Genomic DNA, 25597 nt, shown 5'->3' on the forward strand with positions numbered 1-25597 from the left:
GTTTAAAAAAAAAAAAACATTTTCTCTTAAAAGCCAATGACCCTTTTAGACAGTATGTTGAATTGTTCAAATTAAAAACAGTGAGAACCTGCAGGTTCCCTGACTTTTCTGACTCGTGGGGAGCCTCGTACCATAGAAACACGGCCCCTTAAGAAGCCCCAGGGATTTGCAAGGTCTGGCTGATTCAGGCTCCTTGTTTTTCTGCCAGCCAGGTGCCACCAGCAGTCCTGAGACAGTACATGCTTGGGCAGAGCCTGAGAGTTTTCTGTGATTTGTCAGATGCGGTGCCTTTCCCCACCTGCTTCCTGCCCACTCCCAGTTCGAATCCCATCTGACATGGTGGGAGGAAAGTGTTGGAAGATTCTGGCCACTGTTCTCCCTGGGCAGGAGTGGCTCTCAGTGCTGGAAGCCAGCGATGGGGCCTTGCAGGTGACTCTTGGTGTCCGCCTCTCCTCCTGGTGGCCCTGCTCCCAGCAGGAGCCCAGGTGCCCAGCCTTGCTGCCTGTGTGGACACTGCCTCCCTGTGGGGTCTATAACACCACTCTTCTGAGACTGTGGTTTGTCAGCTGTCAGTGACAGCCGTCTGTCTGTCTGTCTGTCAGGCTGCCATGCAGACAGCAGAGGCAAAGAGCACAGACGGCGAGGGACTGTGCATGAATGACTGGCCTCTTCATCCGTGGGGCACAGACTGAACCGGGAAGGGGTCTGCTTTCCATCTCTCCATCCCAGTGATAATGAGCAGCATTTATCGAGCACCTATGACATGCCAGATGTACTGGTTCCGAGGATATACTAGTCCTCCACGTGTCTTAACTCATTTAATCCTCTTGAGAGCCCTGGGCAGGTCCTGGGACTCAGACAGGTCCTGAGGCTCCTGAGAAGTGGGCCAGGCTCCAAGGTGGCTCTTGGTTTCGAGTTTGTCCTCCATGCTGCCTTGAGCCGCCTGTGTTGGCCCACACCTGACTGGGGTGGGGGTTGGGGTGGCTCTGGGAGGTTTTATTGACTGGGTAAAGGGTGGAGAGTACCGAATGATTGACTGTGCGTATCCCTTGGAGGTGAAAGAATCCATTCTGTTTTCTGCTTTCAAACTTGCAGCACACCCAGCCTGGCTACTGGCTGCTGTCTGCTGGAATGGCGAAAGCGCTTGTGTGGGCCCCACCTAAAATTGCACCGTTGGGGAAGCTTGGTGTTGACAGAGCTATACAGATCCCTGGGTAGGATGGATTATTCACTAAGGGTGGTTGCCCATCAAGGAGGAAAAACTATATTCTTTATTCTTTGATGTCAAAAAGGGATTTTGAATGAATGCACTATTTATTTATTTATTTATTTCTGGCACAGCACGTAGTGGAGGGGAGAGGGGGAGTCAAACCTCGGTCCCTGTGGTTGCCTAAGGTTGCCTAAGCAAGCGCTTTAGACTGCTGAAGAATCTCACTGGCCCTAGATGCACTTCTTTTGGGTTGTATTTTAGGGAAGGATCTACAGGGTGTTCAGGGTCTCACTACTAGATCAGACTCATAATGATCCGCCTGTTTACAGCCTCCCAAGTGCTGAGATTACAGGCATGCACCACCACGCCCAGTCTTAATCACCATCCCTGTGTGCCTGGGAGGTGGGGCCAGCATGGCCAGCGGGGATCAATCCCCCACCCCCCTGCGCCTGCTTGCAGGTGCTTTAATCTGCTGAGCTATTTGGCAAGTGTCTGGATGCACAATGTAAACATAATATGAAACCAAACACTTGGGTTCTGCCTAAAGATTCAACTAACTAGAGAACAAAAAAAAAATTTTAAATCTTTTTGTAGCGAAATGTCTAAATATTCACAAGAAGGGAGAAAGATGAAAAAGTAGAAGTCATGTGAGTTCTGATTAGACCCTGGTCTAAGTAGGTCAGGTTTGCTTTAAAACTTTAAAAAATTCAGGGCCCTTAGAACATTTTGGAAATCAGAACTACAGATAAGGCGTTTGCATATACACACTGAAGTGGTCGTGGGAGAGTGTCCCAGTGTCTGCGCCATACAGGTGAAGGTGTGCTGTGTACCCCGACCTTCCAGTAGAGAGACTCGGTGCTGGTGTGGGACAGCGCCTATTAAGACGTGGCGCACACCTCCTCCTGATGCTGGAAAAGGGCAGCAGGGGTCACTCCCTCCCTGAATGTTTGCAGAGCAGGGGGTGTGGCCTTGTTCAGATGAAAAATAAAGGTATGAGTGCATGAGGAACCAGCCAGAGTGCAGCTGTGCGTTGGCACCAGCTGGGAGAGGCGGAAGCTCGGACACCTGGCCTCACCCTGAACGTTGGCGTTGGGCTGGAGAGCAGGTGAAGCCCATGTCCCTGAGGCTTGGGGCTGCCCAGCAGAGGATTGCCCCTCCACTTCAGGTGGGAAGGGGGCAATGTAGCTTTCTATCTTACTGTGTGCCGTAGGCCTCCTATTTGCATTACTTTTATGTGAAAAAAGATTCAGGAGAACTCTTTTTAAAAAATCTTGATCTTAATCAGATACGATGTGCAGGAGAAACACTTTCAGCCAGTCTGTAGATTCTCATAGAAGGTTAGTGCTTCTGAGGTTGTTCTCCTGTAGTGCAGACTATGCTTGCTGGACTGAAAGCATTTTTTCCCCTTGTGTCCTGAGGAGATCAGAAGCTGGTGAGAAAGGTGTGTGTGGACAGTGGACTGGAGTGTCCCTTGAGCATCAGTCCATCCACGGCCGGGCCTGGCTGCTTTATTGTAGACCACTGGACTAGACTGTTGCTCATGGGTACCCCTAGGCTTCACTCAAGGAGCTGCCCACTAGGAGAAAAAATCCCTTTTGGTGGCGGCATAAGCTGTAGGGTGAGCACAGCTCTTACCAGCTCTCCTGTGTTCTCCTGGTGAGAACTGTGTCCTGCAGGTGAATCCCTGGTGGCTATCCTTCCCTCCACCCCCTTCTTCATCTTCTTGTCCTCTCCCCCTTCTTACTCCTCCCCTTTTGGGTTTAGAACTGGCCCCTCCCCCTTGCCCCGCCCAGCTTGGTGTGTTCAGAAGGTGATTGGGCCCAGGCACTGTTCCCCGCTTGATTCACCCTGCTTGGAGGTGGGGCCAGGTGCCAGAGCCAGCCGCTGAGCTGTGCCTTGGCAGGGTGCATCTCCCTCCCTGGCTCTCTGCTTCCTGCTGCCACCAAGGACGCTTCCCGCTCCAACCCCTTCCCATTCTGCCCTGCTTGGGGCCAGCTGACCGGACTGAAGGGCCAGAGTAAGCCTCTTCTCAGGTTGTGGGTGTTGGCTTCTCAGCTGTGAAAGAGATGATGAAAGCGCTGCCTTCCTCCTCTCTCCCTCTGCTTTTTCCTTCTCCCCCACCCCTTTTTCTAGCCCCACATGTCCCCCTCCCCTGCTTTTTCCCCTCCTCCTGCCTGTGTGCCTGGCCCACAAGGCGTGCTGCCCTCAGGAGCCATTCATCATGATGTGGGCTCCTTTGCACTGGTAAAGCTCAGTTTGGTCTGGCTCAGCTGAAGCCATTGGGAAAAGCAGCTTCCTTGTTCTTGGAGACCAGTGCTTCTGTCCAGCCAGACCGAAGTACAACCTTGGCAGTCTCTGCGTGCCAGCCTTGTGGGACACATTTGCACCTTGCCTGGGGCTCATCCCCATCACTGTGTCCTCTGTTGATTTGGGGAACCCATGCAAGGGCTGTGTGCTCCTTCTGGCCCTGTGTGAAAGCATTCGCACCTTGAACCCTGGGCCAGGCTTGGTCCTGTCACCTCCTGACTTCAGCCACAGCACACTTCTGTCCATGAACCTTGGCAGAGAGGAGGGGACACTTGCTGTCCAGCTTTGCGTGGCAGTGGCTCTGGCTGGGGCTTCAGCAGGTCCTCAGGCTCCCTCCACAGGGTGTGGTGCAGGCTGGAGAGCTGCATTCCTGTCTGAGGTTAGAAACCCTGCCTTGTCAGGATGGCTTCTGTAGGGAACACAGAGTGCTCTTCTGACACAATGCTTGCTCTTGCTGTTTATATGCACAATTAATTCTTATTTATTTTATTTTATGTTTAGGTATTTAGTACAGGGTCTACAGGATCTCACTACACTACACAGCTCGGACTTATAGTGATTCTCCTGTTTCCAGCCTCCTAAGCACTGGGATTACAGGCGTGCGCCACCATGCCCAGTCTGGGTGAGGCCGGCACAGCACGCAGGGGATTGAACCCCAGTCGCTGAGCCTGCCTAAACAGGCGCTTTAGTCTGCTGAGCTATCTGGCTGGCCCTCATGATTAATTCTTAAACTTTACTGGGGAGGCAGTTCTACTCACAGCACTGTGTGCCTGAGGGATATGCAGAAGAGAAGTGGGGTTGAGTTGTTTGGAGTGGGTGCGTGCTGGGCAGCGGGCCCATATATCTTGGGGTTGCTTCCAGGACGATGCCTGTCTGGGAAACAAGGGTAGTTTGTGGGTGATGCTGCAGAAGCTGATGCCCTTGTTTTCTCTGGCAGGTCCACGGCCTGGTTTTAAGATGATGGGCTTGGGGAATGGGCGTCGAAACATGAAGTCCCCACCCCTCGTGCTGGCTGCCCTGGTGGCCTGCGTCATTGTCTTGGGCTTCAACTACTGGATGGCCAGCTCTCGGAATGTGGATCTCCAGGTATTTTGTCAGAGTGTGTGCCTGCACTCTGAGGGTGCTGCATTGGGAGCTCAGGACATGTGGGTTGCTGACCACCCCGAGGTACCCAGAGGACTGCTTCAGAGCCTCTCTGTTCTTCAGCAGAGCATTCAGTTGTTCTGGAAGGCAGCGGGCTGAGGTGCATGGAGCGCACCCCAGTGCTTAAGCCCACAGGAGGTAGCAGAGAGCACTGCTGGTGGTGTTTTGAGTGATAGGGCGAGGAATATGCTTCTGAGAGTCCCAGGCTTTACTGCCATCATTTGATGGTAGTAGTACCTTAGCTTCCCACACATTGTGGCATCACGGGCAGGGGCTCCGCTGAGCAGTGACAAAGACCTCCTTGGCTGAGTCTGGGCCTTACACAGCTCTGGCTTGTTCTGCCCAGTGCAGGTTAGCAAACAGCATGCCTGCCCTTCTCCCAGCTTCGTATTGGATCTGGTTCCTCACACCTCTTCCTTGAGGTGGAGGCCTCCATGTGAGTGAGAACCCCCACTTTTTACATGCCCTGGTCATTGTCCACCCTCCGACTCCTTCCCTCGGCTGCAGTGGCTCTTGCTGGGCTGAGCGCCTCACAGTTGGGCCCCCATTTCAGGGTCATGGCTCTAGCCGACATCAGCTGCTGACGTCTCACTTCCCACTGGACAGTGTTAAAATAGCTGTTTTCTGTCCACACTGTTCACAGATGTCTCCTTTGACCCAAACCCTGCAGAGCTGGGCTTTCCTGTTCCCCTCGCATCGGGCAGCAGATAGGTGAGGTGCAGGTTCCAGCCTCTGCTGTCACTTGCCTCACCTGCCAGGGCTGTGGGCTGTGACTGAGCCATACTAGAGCCCCTGTTTTCTGGGCAGATGAGGCCTTGGTGTCTGAAGTTGGAGAATTTGAGCTTTCTGAAATTCTGTCTGACGAAAGAATGAAGTGATGAAACAGGTGGTGGCACATGACTGTGATCTCAGTAACCAAGAGGCTGAGGCAGGAGAGTTGCAAGTGCAGTGCCAGTGTGGGCACCTTTTTTTTTTTTTGCAGAACTGGGGATTGAACTCAGGCCCTTGCACTTGCCAGGCAAGCGCTTATTCTACTGAGCTATCTCCCCGGCCCCTAGCTTGGGCATCTTAACAAGATATGTGTTTCGGAAAGATGAAAAATTGCTTCATGAGTGGGGGAAGAGGAACTAGCTTGGGTAGTAGTACCTTAGCTTCCCACACATTGTGGCATCATGGGCAGGGCCAGGCAATGCATGGAATATTCTAGTATACATGCCCTGAGCTGGGGGGAAGAAGTGTGTTTCCACTTTGCAGTGTGCATGCAAGCCCAGGGAAGTGTGTTGCCCTGCCTGGAGCAGTGTTTCTCCAACAACGCCTGCCTGGCTTCTCCAGACTGAGGCAGGCCTGGAGCTGGGTTTGGGCTGGGTGCCCACGTGCCCTGCATCAGACTCACTGCCCTGTCTGGGGAAGGCTGCTCGGCCTCACTCTGTGATCACCTTGTAGACACAGATCCTGGAGCTGGAAGGCCGGGTGCGCAGGGCAGCCGCCGAGAGAGGCGCCGTGGAGCTGAAGAAGAATGAATTCCAGGGAGAGCTGGAGAAGCAGAGGGAGCAGCTGGACAGGATTCAGTCCAGCCACAGCTTCCAGCTGGAGAGTGTCAACAAGCTGTACCAGGACGAGAAGGTGAGTGCCGCCCCCCCCCCCCCCTGCTGAGTGACAGCCCACCTGGCCAAATGCGGGCTGTAGGTGTGTGCAAGTCCGTGAGTGTGGTGCAACTGTGACTGTCTTCTTGTTGGTCTCTGGCTGGGCTCCTTAGGAGGGCTTGGTGCTGGTGGTGGGTGGCAGAAACTCAGCAGTGCCCAGGAGCACTGGATGCTTCATTCTCTGTGATTCTGGGAATGAGCCCAGGGCACTCTGCCACTGAGCTACTTCCGGGTGCTTTTCACTTTTGCATTTTGAGACAGTCTTGCTAAATTGGCCAGGCTATGCTTGGACTTTTGACCCTCCTGCCTCTGCCTCCTGGGCAGGTGGGATTGTATACCTATACCATCATGTGTGGCTCTGTTTTTATTTTTAAGTGTTGTTTTCTTTTTGAGATAGTATACTAATGTATGCCTTTGTGTGTATATGGTTGTCATTGTTTGGTACTTGGTCATTGTGCCAGCTTGCCAGGTGCATCTGCAGTTTTACTGGGGTGTAAAACCCCAGACTGGGAACCATGAACTGTCAGTGTGTACACCCAAGTGCCTGGGGATTTTGTGTATGGCATGAAAGTGTGGCTGCCTGCCACGGGTGGAAGGAGAACGCATGGATGGAGAGGGCTGCTACCCACGCGTGGCATAACCCTGCTGTGGGCACATCCTTCACCTGGGGTGTGGCTTGAGCTCCAGGCCCCACAAACAGCAATGGACAGTGGCTTCCCGCTGCCTGGGGCCAGCGTTTGTGGAGCTCACTGCCGTGCAGCCAGGAATGGCTGCTTTGGGTGGTTCCAGTGCAGCAAATCTGTGCAGTGTGCTGTAGAGATAAGACTGCCACGTGGAACTGTTCAACTCTGATTCACTAGCTGGCCTTTAGAAAAAACCTGCTTGGAAGCAGGGCATGCTGGAATATGCCTATAACCCAGCAGGACGAGGCAGGAGGATTGCAAGTTGAAGCCCAGCCAGAGCAACTTAGTGGTACAGCAGGACTCTGTCTCAAAATATAAAGGATTGAGGATGTAGCTGTGGCTTTAAAAAAAAACAATCTGTGTAGGAGCTTCTCAGGCCACTCAGTGAAAGAGTACATTCAGGGTATGGGGGAGGCCCAGGATTTGCTCCTGGCCCCAAAAAAGAAAGGAAGAAAAAGAAAAGAAGCCCACCTATAGGATGAATTTAAGAGGTGACTGCTTCTGTTATGTGGCTTTTATTTTTTGAGACAGGACTTGGTCTTTCCTCAGTCTGGCCTCGAACTGGTCATCTTCCTGCTTCAGCCTCCCATGTGCTGACTTCAGGCCTGTGCCACCACTCCCAGTTCTGTGCTTTGGGTTTCCAAAAGTGAGAGTAAGCATAGAAACTGCTTACATGGGATCTCCCGGAGAGGAAGCTTCAGGAGTTACAGGAAACATTATAGACCAGTGTTCGAAAAGCCGCGGTTAGCAAGGCAGAGCAGCCGCCCTTCTGCAGGAGCAGCCTCAAGCCAGGAGAGCGTTCACAGAGCCCTCGGTCTGTGGGGCACAGCGCTGCCTCTGTGGGTGGGACTCGTCCCATCTCACCGCTAATTTGTCAGATTGTTTTTGTTTGAAAGGAAGCGTAGCAGGTCCCAGCCCACTCTAACTTGTGTGTTGTGTCCCAAACAGTGAGTACTGGGATGAAATGTCCCATCAGGATATGTGGGTTCCACATGAGACAAGTACAAGGTCTAACCACACAGGTCTCAAGTTCTTTTCCTGACAGGGTGCAGCGGGGTTCCAAATATGTCAGTTGCTTAAATTCTCTGGTCCTGTTACCTCACTTGTAAAGTTGAAATCATAATGGAAGCCACCAACCTCTAGGGTGCCCAGGATGGTTCGATAAAGCGCTGTTTCTCAAAGCTTCAGCACAGTGCCTGACAGGAGTGAGAGCTGGTCACTATGCGGATGCTACAGTGGTCCTCACAGTGTGGGTGGCAGCAGAGGCCGTGGAGGCGGCAATTGTAGCACAGCAACTGTGCCACCCTTCCCATATACACCCCCAGGACCAGGACATTGTAGACTCCGTGACCAGGACAGCCTGCTTCCTGGTTTGGAGGTGCCACCTCCTGCCCGGTGTCCCTGCAGGGCAGAAGGAGACAAGGCCACTCTCTGGAGTGTCTTTTTAAGGTGCTTACCAGCCCACCCCCTTGCCTGGCTTCTCTGCACTCAGCATTGTCACTGCTGCCACTTGTCCTGTGGAAGCCAGCTTTCCACATGGTGTCATAAATAGCTGAGGTGCTGGGCTGACAGAGAAAGGGGTTACCTTGGCTCACTGCTTGGCGGGGTTCAGACAGGGTCTGTGGGCTTGTCCTTGCTGGGCTTTGATGCAGCCACACAGTGCAGAGGGCAGATGTGCTGGAACAGAACTGTTCCTGGCTAGGAAGAAAAAAGGAAGGAGGGAGGGAAGAAGGAAGGCGGGGGGAGAATTGGAGAGAAAGGAGAAGAATGGGAAGAAAGGATCAAGTTATATCATGTATCGGTACAAATTCCCTGTGATGAATGTGATCATTATGTACATCAAAAATGCACGGATAAAATTAACACACACACACACACACACACACACACACCCCAAGAAGGGAAGGGGAGGGAGGGGAGAAGGCCAGGCCCTACCCTGATGACCTGACAACTTCCCAGCAGGAATTCCCTAGGGGTTCCACCACTTCCTGATAATGCCATCCTGGAGACCAAGTCTTTAACACATGACCTTAGGGGGTACAAGGTCCAAGCTACAGCAGGTCTTAACATCTGAACTCTGAGGAGACACGGATATTTAGACATAGTGCCTTTTTTTTTTTTTTATTTTTTTTATTTTTTTTAGGTAGGGTCTCACTATATAGTCTAGGCTGGCCTTGAACTTGTGACAGTCCTGCTTTGGCCTCCTGAGTGCTGGTACTGTGGGTATGTACCACCATGCCTGGTGGTGACTTCTTTTTGCTTCCCACATTGAAACCATAAAACCAAATTGCACTGAAAGGAGAGGGGAAGGTGGGAACAGGGAAGCTGGCTGTGGGTACACACGCCGCAGAGGAGGTGGAGGTGGCGGCTCTGATGTGCCCTTTCATAGTAGGATGACGTGGATAAGTTTCCAGGCGGCTGAGAGCATTTCTTTTCCACTGTTCACACCATAAAGAAATAACAGGTAATTTGAGGCAGCACGTGCATCTCATCTGGTGTAGCTACCGTATGCTGCACCTGTGCTGGAAGATCACTTGGCACCCCATCAAAACGTACAGTGTTGGGCCTGGCGAGATAGCTCAGTGGACTAAAGCACCTGCTTAGGCAAACACAGGGAGCACAAGGACTGCCAGCACCACATGTTGCGCCAGCCCTGCCCCCATGGGGGGCTGCGTGGGCCACAGAGTCCCTGCTTGGCGACATAGGCCTGTAATCCCAGCACAAGGGAGGCTGAATACAGGAGCATCACTGTGAGTTTGAACTGCGTAGTGAGACCCTGTAACAACCAAATACATTTAAAAGTAGTTTTTATGACTTTACATATTAAAGAGTTAATACAAATCTTAAAAAATAAAAATTGAAAAATAACAGGAAGAAAAGGATTAGGAAGCTGTCTAAGAAGACAGAAGCTAGTGCAGATCACACAGCTGACCTGGAGAAGAGACCCGGTGTGAGCACAGCTGTGAGGGCCGCGCGCAGGTGGAGGGTCTGCTTGCGGACAAGGTCTCTGTCCATCTGCCTCAGCATCACTTCTTGTAGCCCTTGCCACGGCCTCACAGGCTCGGGGGCCTCGAATCACAGGTGTGGGGGCTCAGGCTCAGGGCGGGAAGCTGGCGGCCAGGAGACCTGCCCGTGGAAGGCCGGGCATGGTTCTGCCTCTGCTGGGGATGACCTCCGGCTGCTTACACTGCCTGTTTGCCTTGAGACGGTAAAGCCTTTTCAAAACAGAAGCTTACGGAACATCATCGTCATCATCTGTATATCTTCCTGCTTTCAGAGACTTCTATATTCCAGCTGGCTCTTGTTGGACTGTTTTGCAGTCTTAGGTGAAAAACAGTGAGTTATTTCCTCCCCTCAAATACGTAAGCATCATGATATCGTCTCTCCTTTCCTTAATTTTAGAAAAGTTCCCACTTGTGACCTGAATTGGGATGAGGCTCCCTTTTGTCACTTAAATACCCATACAGTGGCCTGATACAGGTTATAGCTCACCTGAAGTGCCTGGAACTAGGAGCGTTTCAGCTCTTAGATTTCATGGACTTCATAATGTTTGCACATGTGTCACGTGCTGTCATGCGGATGGGACCCAAGTCTGAGAGCCAGATTCATTTGTGTTTCAGGTAGACCTTCCACATCCAGCATGAACGTGATCTCTTGTGGTGGTTTTGGAGCACCTTTGCTTTCACTGCGTGAAGTTGGGTGTGGGATTTTTATGGATGCTCAAAAGTCTTTGGATTTTGGAGTACCTCAGGTGTTGGGTTTTAGACTCCGGATATGCAGTCCTGAGTGACTGGCAGCCAGGAAGGAGGTTGTGTGGTGGGCGGCCAGGCCTGCAGCCAGGCGCATTTGCGAACTTTGCAGGACATCAAGATTTCCTGCCTTCTCCAGCACACCACGTCTTGGGCATTCACTGTTACTCTTGGTGGGTTTTATATCCAAATGAGGGCCCAGACAGAAGCTTGGAAACCAAACCTATCAGAAAATGTGGTGAAAAGACAGACCCTTCTTCCTGGTTACCACTTCAGGTCAGCCTTGTGTGACAGAATTCTCTTTAATGATTGACACGTTCTCTGTGCCCCATGCTGCTTAGCCACTAGTCATCACATGAGGCTACTGAATACCTGGGCTGTGGATGGTAGGCCTGAGGAGGCCAAATTTAATTTTTTAAAGATTTAGGTATTCGCTTTTTTATTTTTAAATTTTTAATCTTTATGTATTTATGAACTTGGTACAGGGTCTCACTACACACCTCAGACTCATAGTGATCCCCGTCTCAGCCTCCCAGCACTGGGATTACAGGTGTGCACCCCCATGCTCAGTCTCAGTGGCTAGCATGGCATTCCCGGGGTTCCTGGGGGCAGGCATAGCATGTGGTCCCAGGGATCAAACCCAGGTCTTTGTGCTTGCCAAGCAGGCGTTTAAACCACTGAGCTATCTCCCCAGTCCCCAAATTTAATTTTAGTTTGTTATGATTTACATCAAGAATGTCTCCCAAGATCCTCATGTACTTAGAGATGGGGCTCTTAAAAAATGGGAAAGTGATGGGGGTGTTATAGCTGGTTTGCTGTTAGGAGTGGGGCCTGGTTAGAGCTGGGTCACGGGGCCGTGACCTTCCTTCCCTTCTTTTCCCTTCTCTCTCTGCTTCCTGGCCAAGACATGAGTGCTTTTCCCTGTCTTGCTGTTTTATCTTTAAAGTTGCTGACCATAAGCCAGAATAACATCTTCTTCTTTAGAGCTGTTGAAATGTAAGTCAGAATATTCTTCTTCTTCTTTGAGTTTTGGGTGTTTGGTATTGTGTCCCAGCAAAGAAAAGGTTACTGAGACAGATTTTGGTACCACGAATGGTGTCCTCACTGTGACTAACTGACCATTTCATTTAGAAGCCTTTGGAACTGGTTTGCAGAAAGCATTTGAAAAGGTTTGGAGATGCTGGCTAGAGGAGCCCTAGAATCCTACAAGCAGAACTCGATGAATGATTCGGTCAGAGCTCAGAAGACAAGACGCTGATAGAAATACAGAGAGTAAAGAACAGATGCTTAGGAAGTTTAGTTGGAAACAAGGGTTCCATCAGCTGTTAAACTAGATACCACATATATTATGTTCTAACAGAAAGTTTGTTATATTGTTTATGTACTGAGACTTGGTAGGAGACTAAGATTAATGGCAGTAGACTGATTACTCACATGGAGGTTTCAAGACAGCCCAGTGTTTAGGCTGTAGCATGAATATTGCTTGATGCTTTTAGTGAGATCTGCACTGAAAAACAGGAGCAGAAAACCCATTAAAATGTTTTGAGTTGCAACAAAAAGAATACTTCTGTATAGTTGGACCCTGTGAAGTTTTGGTCAAGGGAGGCTTGGTTGCTCAAAATATTAACATGAAAAGAATCCAGCCAGGTGTGGTAGCACATGCCTATAATCTTACTACTCAGGAGGCCGAGGCAGGATGATTGCCATGAGTTTGAGGCCAGCCTGGATTACATAACGAGTTCAAGGATGCCTTGAACTGCATAACAAGGCCCTGTCACACACACACACACACAGAATCCTGATACTTTGCATCAGGACAGGACTCCTCCTTTCATGGGCTCATAGATGTAAAACTTTCATTAAAAATTAAAGAAAAAAGAAAAAGAGCTCAAAGAAATCCAGCTCATTCAGGGCCAACTGAAAAGAGTTTGTAGGAGTTTGGCCATTTAGTACTCTGAGACCTCTATACCATAATTCAAGGGTCCCTGGCTGTTGCTTGAACTGGTGGCAGACCTAGATGTTTTGTTTGTGAATTCTGCACCATGTGATAAACATGAACATGGCCATTGTTTCTGGAGTCTTAGAATGAATTAAATCTTGCTTTAGAAACCTTTCTGGCTTTCCTAAAATAAAATTAAAAAAAAAAAATAGCTCAGTGGATTAAAGCGCCTGCAAGCAGGTACAGGGGCCAGGGATTCTGTGCACCTGAGGTTGTAATGTTGCAGAAACTGTAGCACACCAAATGGAAAACGCTTTGCACTGGAGAGCTGGCAAGCTGATGTGGGATTGTTCCCTACATTGCCACTGGCTTAAGTAATACAACAACTTGCATAATTTTTGTAATCAGGAATACAGAGTTGACAACAGATTACACAAATGGGTTACTCTATAGTTGGCTCTATATATGTAGTCATCTGTCGTCAGTCAGAAGTGTCTGTGGCAGGTCTAATTAGAGGGAGCCATTTATCATGCAGCAGGAAGGTCTGGGGTCGGGGCAGCCAGGGTTCTGGGCAACAGCAAGATTTAGTATGACCTTGACGGGGCTAGCTTGCTCCTTGAAGCAGACTAGCAAAAGTTGGTGTAGGCTCTGGTGCAGCTGGGTGGACAGAGCTGAGTCATTGTCTCTGACCCGCTTGCAACTGGGTACTCAAGGCCAGCTGGGTCTAACAGCCCAATTGTGAAGCTATAGTTTAAAAAGCCTTTCCCACTACAGTGATGGCTTCTTCAGGGCAGAAGTCAGATGGGTACATGCAGAGCACGGGGTTTACTTTGTCCCTCTGTCCCTGTGACAGATGGGGGAACCCAGGGTTCCGGTCACTGTCTTTCCACGTTTAGGTCTTTTTGGCCTCTTGGTGTCACTTAGCCAGGCACTGGTCGATGAACTTTCTGGGGGCCACATAGGGAAACCTCCCAGCGCCTTCAGGTGGGGAGAACCAAGTAGAGAATTAAGGTGCCCTGAGCTGGTGGGCAGGCGGGGAGGAACGCTGTTCGGGTTGTGGGGGGGCGCCAGGCCAGACTGGGCCCCACCTCCTGCCAGAACTCACATTCCCAGCTCCAAGCCAGCTCCTGGGTGTGCGTGTGGGAATCAGAAGGTGTTGCTGCCCCAGTCTGCACGGAGCAGGTGCTGTCTCCTGAGGTGAGGTTTGAGAGCCAGCATCAAGGAGGGGCAGCAGGCCTGGTGGCCAGTGGGCTTGCTGGGCTCCCTTGCCTGTTCTGTGGGCAGAGGACACCGGAGGCCTGGACATGGCCGCAGTAGGTGCTTAGAACCCAGCGGGCTCCTGGTCCTCCAAGCCCTCCCTCCTTTGCCCCTCTCCCTCCCCTCATCCTTCCCGGGCTGGTCCCAGAGCTCCTGCCTCTGCCTGTGGCTTCATGCTCGCCCAGTGGCTATAAGGTCGCCGGGTGGAGGAGAGTGGTACTGTGCCCCAAGCTGTGTGATGTGGAGCATGGCCTGGGAGTTCCTGGACAGACTGCGATGTTGTTGGCTCAGGCTGGAGTCACTCACACACACACACACACACACCTGTGACCTTGTGCTGCACTGTGGCTGTGCACACTGCCTTTGGCCCTCGTCACTCTGCATGTAGGCATGACCTGTGTCAGCAGGGCCAGTGGCCCACGTTGGCAGGGCCCTTGTCCTCTGGGCAGTGGAGCTTCAGGTGCGGGGCAGAGCTCCCCTGCGTGTATGTCCAGCACTCTGTGGTGTTACAGTATGGAAACAGGAGCCACTCTGAGATCACACATGGTGCACACCCCACCCTTTGCGCTCTGTCCTTGTATGGGGACAGAGCCAAGAGGTCCCCTGGGAGGAGGAGGAGGAGGACCTGAAGTGGTCACCTGGGCCATTCAATCCCTGGGGTTTTTGCAGGGTGACAAGGCCCAGATGTGGTCCTTGCAGGGTGACAAAGCCCAGATGATGGCCCTAAACAGCCATGTGCTGTCACTGCCTCAGAGCCCAGTGAGCTGGGGGGTGCAGTACCCATCATGCCCACCTTCCTGACATGGCACCGCTGACCCCTGCAGGTGACCAGCACCCAGGGGCCTTGGTGCCCAGCTGTCCCTATCTGGGGAATGCACCCAGGCCTCCACGTGCCCTGCTGCAGGCCTGAAACACTGACACCCTGCTCTCTGCCTCTGTCTGCACTGCACTGTGATCTGTTCCCCTCGAAGCTTGCTGCCTGGGCTGCCAAACTTGCAAAGGCCCAGTTGACATGTGCTGGTATGCAAAGAATGAAATGTAAAATCTGCTAGAGTTCAAAGACTTCAGGGATTGGGGATATAGCTCAGCACATAAGTGCCTGCCTGGCAACTTCAAGGACCCAAATTCGATCCCTGGTACCAAAATCAACAAAACAAAAACAAAAGCAAAGATTTAGGTAAAAAAGTAAAATATTTATTTTTCTTTTTTCTTTTCTTTTCTTTTTTTTTTTTGCATTTTTAGGGCAGGGTCTACAGGGTGTTCAGGGTCTCACTACTAGATCAGATTTTGTGATCTATCTGTTTACAGCCTCCCAAGTGCTGGGATTACAGGCGCGCGCCACCATGCCCAGTCTCAATTGCCATCTCAGTGTGCTCTGAGCGCAGGGCTGGCATGGCAGGCCTGGGGATCGAACCTCCAGCCCTTATACCTGCTTGCAGGTGCTTTAATCCACTGAGCTATTTGGCCGGCCTGTAAAATATTTCATTAATAATTTTTATGTAATCCACATCTTGAAATAATTGGGAATAGTGGGGGCCAGCGAGATGGCTTAGCAGTCTAAAGAGCCTGCTTAGGCAAGTACAGGGACCACGATTTGATCCCCAGCAGCACATGCTGTGCCAGCCCCACCCTCAGGGTGGGCTGAGCCAGCCATACACACACACACGCGCGCGCGCGCACACACACAAATAAGGGTGTATTGGGACAAGTGAACTGTCACTGTGCATTTTGCCTGTTTATTGTTTTATTTTTTAATTTTTGGGGGGATTCCAAGAATTGAACTCAGGACCCCATGCTTGCCAAGCAGGCACTGCGCCACTGGACCCTGTTCATTGTTTTAATTGGGACATCATCCCCGCCCTGCATTAGGCCCCTTCCACTGTGTGTCATGTGGGCTCTGGAGCTCAGTGGCCCCGCAGCAGTCGCAGTGTCAGTCTCCGAGCCTGTTTCTGCAATTGTGTTTCAGTGAACTTACAAGAAGCGCCTGATGCTCTGAGCTGACAAGGTTTAGATAGAATTCAAGCCCTTTGTAATAAGATTTAAAGTTAAGGTAGACCTCAACTTTAAATGAGTTAAATATCTATTGGTTAAATAACCAATGCAGATTATTTAATAAGCCAAAGAGGTACAGTACATCCCCTGCTTATGACCAATGAGCTCCTCTCCCGAAGAAGTCAGGTTCTCTCCTAAGGGAGTTTTCTGCAAAGCCCAAGAGAGGTTGCAACTTGAGGTTCATAAATCAGGATGTAGTGGTCAGCACCCAAGTGCACTCTACTTGCTAGACTGTGATCAGCATCCTGCTCCAGTTGGACTTTTGGAGACCTAATATTTTAAAAACCAGTTGTTTGAAAATGTGTCGTGCCTGGCTGTAGTAGCGCACTGTGTTGGATTCCGTTGGTCTCTCAGTGTACCTTGGGGAGAAATGGCGGCAGGAATGAGGAAAAGATAGACAAGCAGACAAGAGCTGGGTCAGGTGGTGGCCTGTTTCCTGATTGGAAAATGATCCCGACAACAACAGTTGGGAAATTTGTTTATACCTTTGCAAAGTTAGTATCAAGTGAGACAAGTTTGCCTGGTGACTAATAGCTGACATGAACCAGGCAGGATGCTCGGCTCAAGACTGAGGTAGCTTGACTGCTTCAGGCTCTGAGGCCTAGTCCTGCTCTCACACAGTGGACCAATTTCCAACTTCAGTGGCTCCCAACAGCACCTGTGATCCCAGCCGTGGGGGAGGCTGAGGCTGGTCTGTAGCTCCTGTCTCAAATAAAACCAAAGAAAAAGAATGGTAATGTACACTGTGGCCTTGGAAATTTCATGTGAAACACTGACCTTATTCCTCAAGGAATATCATACAGAAATAATCTGATCTTGTTTCTCAGGGTAGAGTGAGCATAACAGATGCATGCCTGGCACAGCCTGAGCTCTTCCTCTGTGTTCCTGGTGGCACTTCCAGCCTCTTCTGTATGTTTCAAGGACACCTCACGCATGCATCTGACTGCCTCCCCACTGCCACCAAAATAGGAAGAACAGCCTCATTTCTAGGGTGTAGTATATTAGCTCATTTAAAAATAATTGTGTTGAGTATGAGTGTTATTCCTCCTTATAACATATAGAACATAAAAAGTTGGGAAGCACTTGTGTAGTTACAAGTACATAGGGGAAGATAAAAATGTAATTTTTTTGTGGGAGAATAAAGTCCCATAGAAACAGACATAGCTTCAGGTATTTCAAAATTGTACCAGCTGCTAAACTCCCAGATAGTTGCAAAGGAATGTGGATTTTCTGGCAGAGGCTGAGGGTAAGGGGCAGAAGAGGAGCAAGTAGAGCCATCTCCAGACCTCCTCTGGGTCAGGGGTGATGTACAGGCATGCCGCAGGGGTGTGGGGGCCACACCCCACTTGTGTGGGGAGGATCTGCTGCTGCTTTTGGAGGAATGACTGACCCCAGAGGAATCGGCTGCAAAGCGAGCTATTATATGTTCATTCCCATTTCGCTGTGTGCTAAGGCTCAGAGTCAGGGTGGTGCGTTTGTGTACAGTTGTGTACGGCTCCGCACCATGCTGTCCGCTCACAGTGTGGTCCAGGGCTCTCTGGGATGGGCTCATGTGCGTCACTGAGGATCAGTCTAAACCCCTTGGACACTGAACCTCTCTCTTGATGCCCCGAAAATGTTCCTTCCAGGCGCTGCTTTTGCAGCACTGACTTCCTCAGGTGCCTCAGACCCTGGGATTGGTGAATGTTTTCTTTCTAAAACTGGCTTGCTGTTTATCTTGACTCAGTATCCCTGAGGTGCATCTGTGATGTGACAGATGTCACAGTTTCCCTCTTTTTAGGAGCTGCCTGCTACTTGCTGTATGTATATATCACAGCGTGTAGATCTATTCATTTGTCAGGGCCACTTACATGGTCCCCCACTTTGACTAACCACAGGGAATGTAGGTTGCAGGTATCTCAGAGGAGCCAACTGGGATTTTATTTATTTTACATCTGTATGGGATTGTGGGGTCCTGGAGAGATCTTTTGTTTTTTTTAATTGAACATCTACAAGCCCTTCCCATGCGTAGCTCAAGTTTCAAGCTATGAAAAGCTGATTCCCATAGAATAGGCTATCCTGTCCCTTCCCAGTCTCTGCAATGGCCGAACAGAGTAAATGCCCCCTGGAAAATCTCTTCTCCCCCATTGCCACCCTCAGGCATTGCAGGTACAGTGTGAGCAGTGAGGTCACAGTCAGGAGCAGCCTACTGGGGCTGGCAGTGGGCTTTGCCTTTCATGGACACTGGGCTCTGTGCCACGAAGGCTTCCTGTCCCTTGGTGTCCTGTCTCCCGGAGTGGGGCAATCCACTGCACCCTTGGGGGACTTAAGTGAGGGGACAAGTGGAGTAAAGCCGTGGCTGGAAGGGCCCTGCAGCAGGGCCTTGGGGCTCGGCATGTGTATTCGTTGTTATTCTCTTCTTTTGGTTCTGTGCTGCTTTTCCCTCTACTGTTGGTTTACTCATGTAACCCACGGTGCTGTACCTCCTCGTCCACAGCCTCTGCACAGGAGTGGCGAGGGCCCTTTGGTAGGAGCTGAGAGTCCCCTGTAGCCAGCCTGGGTTCAGAGTTGGGTTTTGATGGAAGTAGCTGTGGGTCTGCTGTTTGATGGGGCCAGGGAGCCAGCATCTGCCCCAGGTCACAGGGTCGCCTTCCAGGTCCTGTGCCCCTTCCCAGCATGCATGTCATGGGGTGCTGGGCTGCTCAGCAGGATACTTCACACTGTGTTTGTTTCCTTGCAGGCTGCATTAGTGAACAACATCACCACAGGTGAGAAGCTCATCAGAGACCTGCAAGGTAAGCTGCCCACCCTACCCGGTGAGCACTGGGCTTCCCAGAGAACCCACCTTCTCCTACACCCCTTGGAGCGCTCAGAGGTGCACTGGTGCTCATGATAGGCAGTGTTAGGCTAATTGAGCAATGTTTCTTGTGGTGCTGGGGATCCAAGGCATTGTGCATGCTAGCAAGACATCCTGCCACTAAGCCCCACATCTAGTGCTTTTTAAACTTCATTTTCAGATGCGGTTTTGCTCAGCTGCCCAAGATGGCTTCAGGCAGCTGTGATTGCAGTCAGGCCCACGGCAGCTGGCAGACGGGCTTTCATGGGTTCTTTATGCCATATGTTCTTAAAACATTTGCCTTTAACAACATTAGTGAATGTATTGCACAGCATTAAGAACAGGATTTGGACTCTCCTTTGTAACTAGGGTAAGAAACACTGGGCCGGAATGTAGCTCAGCAGCAGAGTACTTACCTGGTGTGTGCTAGGCCCTGGGTTTGATGCTTAGCACTGTTTAAAAAAAAATTACATAGAGCATCCCTAGTCCATACATGTAGGATTCTAGGGTGCTTCAAAATGTGAAACTTTTTCCACACCTAACTCACAAGCTGAGTCACAGTGAAATTGCACAAAATTACTAAAAATGTCACAATAACTCCCTTCAGGCCTAAACATATATATATATATATGCATGGATCTCCTGTTTGTACCTAGTCACATCCCGCGATACTGCAGGAAATACTCTAGGTCTGAAACAATTGGAAACACTTCTATTTCCAAGCATTTCTGATAAGGGATGCACAACTCTATATGGTGTGTGTATGAACTGTTTTATATATGTGCAGGGCAGGGAGAGAGACAGAGACAGACAGAGAAGCTGTGTGTGTGGTTTAATTGAGTCACCTGAACTTGGATTTTTCATGAAGCTCAGAAAATCTTTGCCGCCAGTTCAGTTCTTTCTTTGCTCTGCGGTATGGTGTGGCAGCTCAGGTTTCCTCTGGGTGGTGATGGGGTAGGGTGGGGGGCAACATCCTCAGGGAGGGGCAGCGCAGCCCTTCTGTAGCTGGGGGCATGGTGAAGGAGCTCAGGGCTCGGGCAGGAAGCTCCATAAGCCACAGGTGCTCGCCCTAGTACCGTAGCCAGAAGCCCCGGTGGTTGATGAAGGCCTGACGTGGCCAGGAAGACAGAAGAGCCAGATACTTAGTTCTTCTGTTTTCAGTAATTTAAAACTGATACTTGACTCAGCTATTGGGAATCTTAAGTATGTGTGGCACAATGTACATGTATTAACTCACTTAACTGTAACTTTTATTAAATCTAAATTCTAATTAAGAATTTCTCATAAGCCAGATGTGGTATTGCACACCTGCTATCCCAGCTGTGAAGCTGAGGCAGAGTTGAAAGTTTAAGCCCAGCCTGGGCAACTTAGTGAATTGCCAAGACTTTGCCTCCAAATTTTAAAAGAGATGGGGATATAGCTGAGTGTGAAGGCCCTGGGTTCAGTCCCCGGGTTCAGTCCCCAGGGCTGCAGAAAACAAAACCTAATTACAGTTTAACAACCGAATGGAAATGTTCTATAATTATAAAATAAAGCCTGGAGAAGAATTTTTAAAATCTCATCCAAAATGTTTACATTAAGTATATATTGGCATGACATTTTCTGTCAGGTTAGATAAGGTATTAGAGGAGTACCACCTGGTTTTACTTACTTTTTGAACCATGGCTCTTAGGAGCATACTTTCCCTATGTGACATTTCCATTGTAGTCTGGGCTCTAAGTCCCATCAGAGCATAGGAAACCTGCTTTGTCGTTGACACTTCATCAGCTCCCAGTGCTGGCTGTGCACCCACACACAGCCTCTGGTCTGCTGCTATCAGCAGATGAGTTTGCATTCTCCACAGGTGTGTCTGCGTGGAGTCACACCATCTGTACCATGTGTCTGGCTTCTTTCATTACTCTAATCACCGTGCAGTCTGTCCATGTTGTATGAGGAACCACGGTGCGTTTCTTTTCATTATTGAGCAGCATCCGCTGTCCCATGGCTTGGTTTCATTATGAACCCTTCCTGGGAGAGTCTTCCTTGTGGAGCCCATGTCAGGGCGTGCTGGCAGGAGCCAGTCTCACAGCAACCACTGCTGTCCTCCCTCCAGGCTGTGCCCTCAACCTGGCCCCCGTGCTAAGGCTTTGCAGTTGTGCTGCCACTAGCTTGGCCACAGGCACTGCTGAGATGTCACCTATGGATGCTTCTGAGTGGAGCAGTAGTTCCTGGAACCCCAGCCCCATACATCTTGCCAGTCTAGGCTGTAAGCATAGACATGGGGGATGTTGACAGTAACTGAGGGCCGTGTGTGGCCCTGCTTGCTACTGCTTCCCTCTCTGGTAGGCCAGTGTTGCTGCTTTGTCTTCTGCCCAGCCTGGCCAGGCAGCCCTGCTGGTTTCTGCAGAGCTTTTGTGAGCAGAGCTGTCAGGCAGAGGTGGGGGTGATGAGTTGGAAGTGACTGCTGCCCTGGCCCAGGGCCATGGGGAATGGTGCGGTACACAAGTGCCGGGGCAGCATCCCCACAGGGGACCCACGTGTCCAGGTCAGGATAAGAGACACAGGCATGGCAGTGGCCTCCAGGGACAGCCTAGGGCTTGCTCTCTGACAGTAGCAGACACTTGGATCTCCCAGCATATGGTAAGTGTTAGAGGTCAAGGAGATTCAATAGACATTCAAGAAATAATGAAGTCAGGTTCCTGAGTGGCCCTCAGCCTGCTGGGTGTAGCTGGCAGGGGCTGGAGTGTCTCCTGTCATCTCCTCCCTCCTTTCCCCTTTGTGTTCTGACACGGCATGTTTCAGGAACCTGAGTGACTTGTCCTCTTCCTTTTTTTTGTGGTGGAACCAGGGAGTGAACTCAGGCCCTTGCACTTTCCAGGGAAGCGCTTATTCTACTGAGCCATTTCCCTGGCCTCCCTTGTCCTCTTCTTGTCACAGACCAGCTGAAGGCCCTGCAGAGGAGGTACGGGCGGCTGCAGCAGGATGTGCTCCAGTTCCAGAAGAACCAGACCAACCTGGAAAGAAAGTTCTCCTATGACCTGTGAGTACCTGTGCTTCCCAGCTGGGACAGCCCAGCCAAAGGCCAAGCATGGCTGCAGCAGGCTCACTTGTCCTGTCAGAGCTCGGAGCTCTCAGTACTCGGAGGCTGAGGCAGGAGAATCCTGTGAGTTTGAGGCTAGCCTGGGCTGCGTGAGCAAGTTCAAGGCCAGCCTGAATGACATAGTGAGACCCTGCCTCAAAAACAATACAAAACAAAACCAAAAAATCCCAAACAAAACAGCATAGAACTTGTGGCATATGCAGGGCTCTGTGAGAAAGGGGTCCTTCCAAGGCTCGTGTGCTTTAGAAACTGTGAATTCTATTTTAAAAATGTTAGCAAGTACTTCAGAAGCAATGGGCTAAGTGTCAGCCAGCTGGATTCATAACACAAAATATGGAGGAAAAAAAGGCACAGGTAATGGAGCGTTCACACACACTCTTACCCCTCACTGCCTTACACACAGCAGTTCTCAGCAGGAAGAGAATTGCTCAACGTACCATAAAGCTCAGCGTAGCTTAAAATTCCATATAGCTCAGGTGTACCAGCCAGCAGTTGTTAGCCAACAATCTGATTCCTTTAGAAATGAGTTCTAGGACTGCTCCAAGGTGGGCCAAATCAAACTCATGTACTAAAGAACATTTTAGCATAGAATTTATTACTGGATGATGACATTGTGGGTGTTTTGTTTTCTTGAGGCTTTCCAGTGTTTTCCCAAATGTCTGCAATGTGAATGGAATACTTTTATAGTCATTGTGGGAAGCTCATTGGGAAGATAGTAAAAACCAGGTCACAAGGTAGAGAATAAACCTGGAGTCTGTTTATTTTCACCATTCTTCCTGTTCTTCCTGTCATAAAAACAATAAAAGAGAAGTGTAGGTATCGAGAGAGTGTGCTGCCACCCATGACTCCTGCTCCCCCATGTTTGACCTTTTCCCCTGACTTCCCAGTCCGGGTCCACATTGTAGGATTTTTTTTCTTCTATAATTGCTGTAACCATAAGAAATTATAACAGTATTTTTCACTTACATTATATGTAAAAAATTAATGCACTCTTGTGTTTCATCATTTATGATTATTTTGGATTATTTTTTTTTCTTTTGGCGGTACCAAGGATCGAACTCAGGACCTTGCGCTTGCCAGGCAGGTGCTTACACCACTGAGCTATATCCCCGGCTGGATTATTTCTTATATTTTATTATATAAGATATCCCCCTGCAGCATTTCACCAAGTGTGAACTCCCAGCTTACTTTCTGAAGGCTTCCAGCACCTGTCCCCCCACCCCCTAGGAGGTGAGCAGCCTCACCCATGGCCTAATGGGGGTGCCCCTATGCTCCAAAAACACTGCCTACTCTCCTGGATTTCTCCGTCATTGCTCTAAAGCCAAGTACCATGGGACACATGAGGCCCAGTCATGGCCCTGCACTCTTTAGGATGGGATGGATGGGTCTGGGAGTGCGTCATCAGGGCTTCCTGCGTGGCCATCATGCACTCAGTGCAACCTGAGCTGGGCTGGGCCATGGCACCATAACCCACAGCCGTGTGTGTAGCCTGTCAGTGCCTGGTACTTTGTCACGTGGTCCATAACTGTAAGCGCACTGAAGACGTGAACCCAGAGTCCATACAAGGACTGAGCTAGCTGGAGGGCCAAAGGGCACAGTGTTGGGGAAGGGCGTGTGTGCCCATAGCACTCACCCAGGTCGAGTGTGCACATGGGCACACCTGCTAGCTTAGACTGACAGCTCTTTTTGAGACCCTTTTTTGAGAATCTGAGGGGAAGTATGGGCACCTTGGTAGTGTTTATATTTATAGAGATGTGTGCATCGAGTTGTCAGGATTTGTAGCCCCAGGAACTACCTGCAAGCCCTGCACTAAGTCCCTGGTGTGCTTGGACCCCTTTCATCACACAGTGAGGAGAACATGAAAGCTGACGAAAGGCCTGATGCATAAGCTAGTGCTTTCTCAGGACCATTAGTCAGCATGCCCTCTTCCCCCTCCTGCATAGGTGCGGACATCACTAAGCCCAACCCTGTCCAAACGCAGCCCCCAGCCTTCCTCCTCGAACACTTGGGATAACCCACTGCAGTCGTATCTGCACAGTGCAAGGAGCAGCTTATACATGTGGTGCTGGAATGCAGCACAGTCCTGAGCAGTGGCCCTTGCTCTGGATGAGAGGACTGCCCAGCTTGCCAGCTTCCTGCTTTGCACTCAGGACTGTGGCTGTACTCTCAGCCAACAGCTGCATCATTTAGAAAAGTCACCAGGGCCAAGTCCTCCAGTTCTCTATGAGTTAGCTCCTGTTAACCCTGGGCTCTGGCCTGCACCTTAGGAAGTAAGGCTGTCACAGCCTGTACAGGCTGTCTCAGAATTTGAGCTTGCACCAGGTGTTGTCCTTGGAGAATGAACCTCAATTGCTCAGCCCAAAGTTTGAGGCCCTCTGTGCGTCCTTTAGCAGGCTTGAAGCAGGTGAAATCCTTTGGTGGGGTTACAGGGTAGCAGTTGAGCTGCTCCTTTGGTTCCTCAGGGCACAGCTCTCTCTCTCTCTTTGCTGTGTCTAAGCTCCTGTGTGCCAGTCTACCACCCGAGTTACACTACATATTTTTTCACAAGTTTATTCCTGTTTTTCACTCAGTCAAGCTTTTTGAGGTCAGAACTCGTGTTTTATTCTTTCTGCAGTACTGACCGCCTTCTGTGTGTGCAGTGCTGTGATCCAGTGGTGCTTTGCAATGCATGTGGTAGGTCAGGCCGAGCATAGGACACACGTGGCTCGGTAGAGCTGCCTACTCAGCAGAGGCTGTGATGGAGTCTGGCTCCCAGCTCCCGCATTAGCAGCGTGGCCCATAGCAGGCAGTCAGCTCACCTGTCTGTTGGCACTCTTGTTGGCAAAGCAAGTGGATGATTCTTTCAACTATTGTACAGCTCTGATACTTGCTGAAATATTCATAAATTCCAATGAGAAGGCTGTAGCCTCCAAGTACCTAACAAAAACCAGTTCTTTGATAACTGGGTGTCCTCCAATCCAGTTCAGTTTTGATGCTACCCAGAGTTAGATCCTATAGGTTAAGATCTCAAGTCTACAACAGTGTCCCCACTTCACACACCAACCATAAATCTTGGTTGCCCCCTCACCACCCCACTTCTACTTAGATGCCTGCAAATTCAAGGTTGCCTGCCACTCCCCTTAGGTTTAAAAATTGATCAGAATGACTCATAGAACCCAGGAGAGCTGACTTTTGGTTATGGTTTTATTATACAGCATGCAGCTTGAAGCAGCCACATGGCAGGAGCTGTAAGGGCAGGTGTGTGTTATGGTAGGTGGGCAGGGCTCTGGCTGCAGAGTCAGGCTGCTGCCTTTCTAGTGCACCAGTATCTCCCCAGCCTGGAGACTGACCACACTGGGGCTCTGGCAGCTGTCTGGTGCGATGACCTAGTGGGACTGATAATCATTGGCCATGAGATTAGATGCAGTCCCCTTTCCTGGACAGAGTGGAGCTAATGTCCCACCCCTCCATTTCTGTGGTTGGTTTCCCTGGCAACCAGTCCATCCTGAAGCCATCCACTTACAGCCACCCTGACCTGTGAGTCAGTGCTGAAGCTCAGGCTCTGCAAATGACCAGTCACTCCTGCACTCAGGAAAGCCCGTGCTTACAGAACTGCTGGTAGTCAGAGACAAAGATTGAATCTATTTTTTTTTTTATTCTATAGATTGTATTTTAAAAATTGTAATCAGTAAAGTTCATCTTTTTTAGAGAAATGTGACAAATTTTTAGTGGGTTTCATCT

General features: G+C 50.3%; 1 protein-coding gene across 7 annotated transcripts in view; it reads left to right on the plus strand.

The window, feature by feature from the left end:
• Golm1 (golgi membrane protein 1) overlaps positions 1 to 25597 on the plus strand; it is a 58659-nt gene that overhangs the window by 13394 nt on the left and 19668 nt on the right. For 5 of the 7 annotated variants that reach the window (XM_023699131.1, XM_023699130.1, XM_023699127.1 and 2 more), the window contains exons 2-5: positions 4455 to 4603; positions 6104 to 6283; positions 18703 to 18757; positions 21715 to 21817. In XM_023699131.1, coding sequence (XP_023554899.1) covers positions 4475 to 4603; positions 6104 to 6283; positions 18703 to 18757; positions 21715 to 21817 — 467 coding nt within the window. In that variant the 5' untranslated portion in view covers positions 4455 to 4474. Of the gene's footprint in view, positions 1 to 2231; positions 2376 to 3120; positions 3228 to 4454; positions 4604 to 6103; positions 6284 to 18702; positions 18758 to 21714; positions 21818 to 25597 lie in introns of those variants that run through there. The other 2 variants (XM_023699129.1, XM_023699128.1) reach the window with 2 other exon arrangements.

The sequence above is a fragment of the Octodon degus genome, unplaced genomic scaffold (genome assembly GCF_000260255.1).
Source record: "Octodon degus isolate 3935 unplaced genomic scaffold, OctDeg1.0 scaffold00111, whole genome shotgun sequence".
Taxonomy (NCBI): Eukaryota; Metazoa; Chordata; class Mammalia; order Rodentia; family Octodontidae; genus Octodon; species Octodon degus.